This window comes from Mandrillus leucophaeus, unplaced genomic scaffold (assembly GCF_000951045.1).
Source record: "Mandrillus leucophaeus isolate KB7577 unplaced genomic scaffold, Mleu.le_1.0 Scaffold578, whole genome shotgun sequence".
Taxonomy (NCBI): domain Eukaryota; kingdom Metazoa; phylum Chordata; class Mammalia; order Primates; family Cercopithecidae; genus Mandrillus; species Mandrillus leucophaeus.
The window spans coordinates 1719534-1721523 of record NW_012106230.1 but is presented as its reverse complement, the minus strand read 5'-3'; the positions used below and the strand labels follow the sequence as shown (position 1 = coordinate 1721523).

General features: G+C 33.7%; 1 protein-coding gene across 1 annotated transcript; it reads right to left on the bottom strand.

Annotated features, from left to right (window-relative positions):
• Positions 1-271: 271 nt before the first annotated feature.
• On the bottom strand, positions 272-1231 carry LOC105552922 (olfactory receptor 8K3-like). Its single transcript, XM_011998743.1, has one exon. The coding sequence runs from the start codon at positions 1229-1231 to the stop codon at positions 272-274; it is 960 nt and encodes a 319-aa protein (XP_011854133.1).
• Between the last annotated feature and the right edge of the window lie 759 nt (positions 1232-1990).

Sequence of the window (1990 nt, the reverse complement as noted above, 5' to 3'; positions counted from 1 at the left end):
AAAGTTAATGGAATAGATATGAAGAAAGTTTCTATGTGAGAACACATAGGAAAGGCACCGAAGCTGAACTTAAAACTGAATATTGATTAATAGTTAAAGTATGAGTACGAATTAGTCATCTGTGACAGATTTTTATTTAAAGGTAATTAATGAAATTATCTATTTCTGTGCTTATCACACTCTGATTCTTGCTCATCAAATGGAGGTAACAGTACAAATGTAAAGCAATATTGGTTCGTGTATATATTTGTTATCGCATCATTTATTGTTATCATAACCTACAGTGAATTTTAAATAGATAATTTGCACATATTTTCCAGGTTCTACATAGAGCATTTTTTACCTCTTTGCTCCTCAAACTGTAGATCACTGGATTCAACATAGGTATTATCAAAGTATAAAATAAAGAGGCCATTTTATCAACATCAAGTGAATGACTGGATTTGGGGTGAACATACATAAAGAAGAGGGTGCTGTAAAATACAGTTATCACTGTCAGGTGAGATCCACAGGTGGAGAAGGCCTTGTACCTGCCTTCTGCAGTATTCATCATGAGGACAGTGACAAGGATCAGAATGTAAGACACAAGGACTATCAGAAGAGATGAAATCAAATTAAAAGCTGAAAAGATTAAAATGATCAATTTAATGTCTTCTGTGTATGAGCAGAGCAAATGTATCAATGGCCGAGTATCACAGTAGAAATACTTGATGATGTTATAGCCACAAAATGATGAGGTAAACATTTTTATGACGGCCAGCAAAGTCAAAAAGACACTGTAGAGATAAGGTATTGCCACTAGAACTTGACATGCTCTTTGTGACATGATGATCGTATAGAGCAGCGGGTTACAGATGGCCACATAGCGGTCATAGGCCATTGCTGACAGAATGAAAATTTCACTAGTGATAAATATACCGAAGACAGTGAGTTGGGTAGCACACCAATTATAGGAGATTATATGTTGATCTACAACAAGGTTTGCTAGCATTTTGGGTCCCACTGCTGTTGAATAACCAAGATCAGTGAAAGCCAGATGCCTTAGGAAAAAGTACATGGGTGTTTGAAGCCTAGAATCTATCTTTGTGAGGATGATCAAGCCTAAGTTACCCACCACTGACAACATGTATACAATGAGGAGGAACCCAAATAATGGAGCTTGCAGTTCAGGGATGTCCGTGATTGCCATTAGAATGAATTCGTTCACTACTGTCAGATTGTGTTTGTCCATTCAAGTTACTCAGGGAACCTATACTGGGAATAAATATAAAAGTAATTATTAACTTCTAAGAAACATGACAAAAATATGTGTATGTATATATACACGTGTGTGTGTGTGTGTGTATATATATACAGAAGTATATATGTGTGTATATATGTATATATGTGTATAAACATACATATACATAACATAAATATGGAATAAATTATATGTACATAATTCTTTTACATATGTAAACATAATTTCATATCTCCAATTTTGGTATTTTTCCATAAATCTTGAAGGTCGAGCAAATGAAACTTTCTTTTCTGTAAATAGATAATATTACCACACACAGTACACAATTATTTAATTGTCCCTGAGGAATATTTTAACCCAGTGCATTAAAATAATGAGATATAAGCTAAGATCAAAAAGTAACTGAAAAAACTAGTGTAAACACCACCAAATAAGTTTACTTTCAATGGGGGGAAATTTGTTCAGAACAGTATTCATACTGTTACTGTGCCAACAATTTGTCTCACATACTTGTTAGCTGCAAAATGAACGCCATAATTTTAAAACATTCTAACCATCAGAATCATAACCCAAGATTTAACTTAGCATCAGTAATAATGAACCAACTTGGTAAGACAAACTATGGGTTGCAGAGAATCTTAACTATTTGTAACAAAGATTTTTATCCTGAATATAAACAATACTTTAGATATTACTTCCTGCTTATGGGTAACAGAAGCAATAGAGAAACATGGCAATGACAGTGGAAAT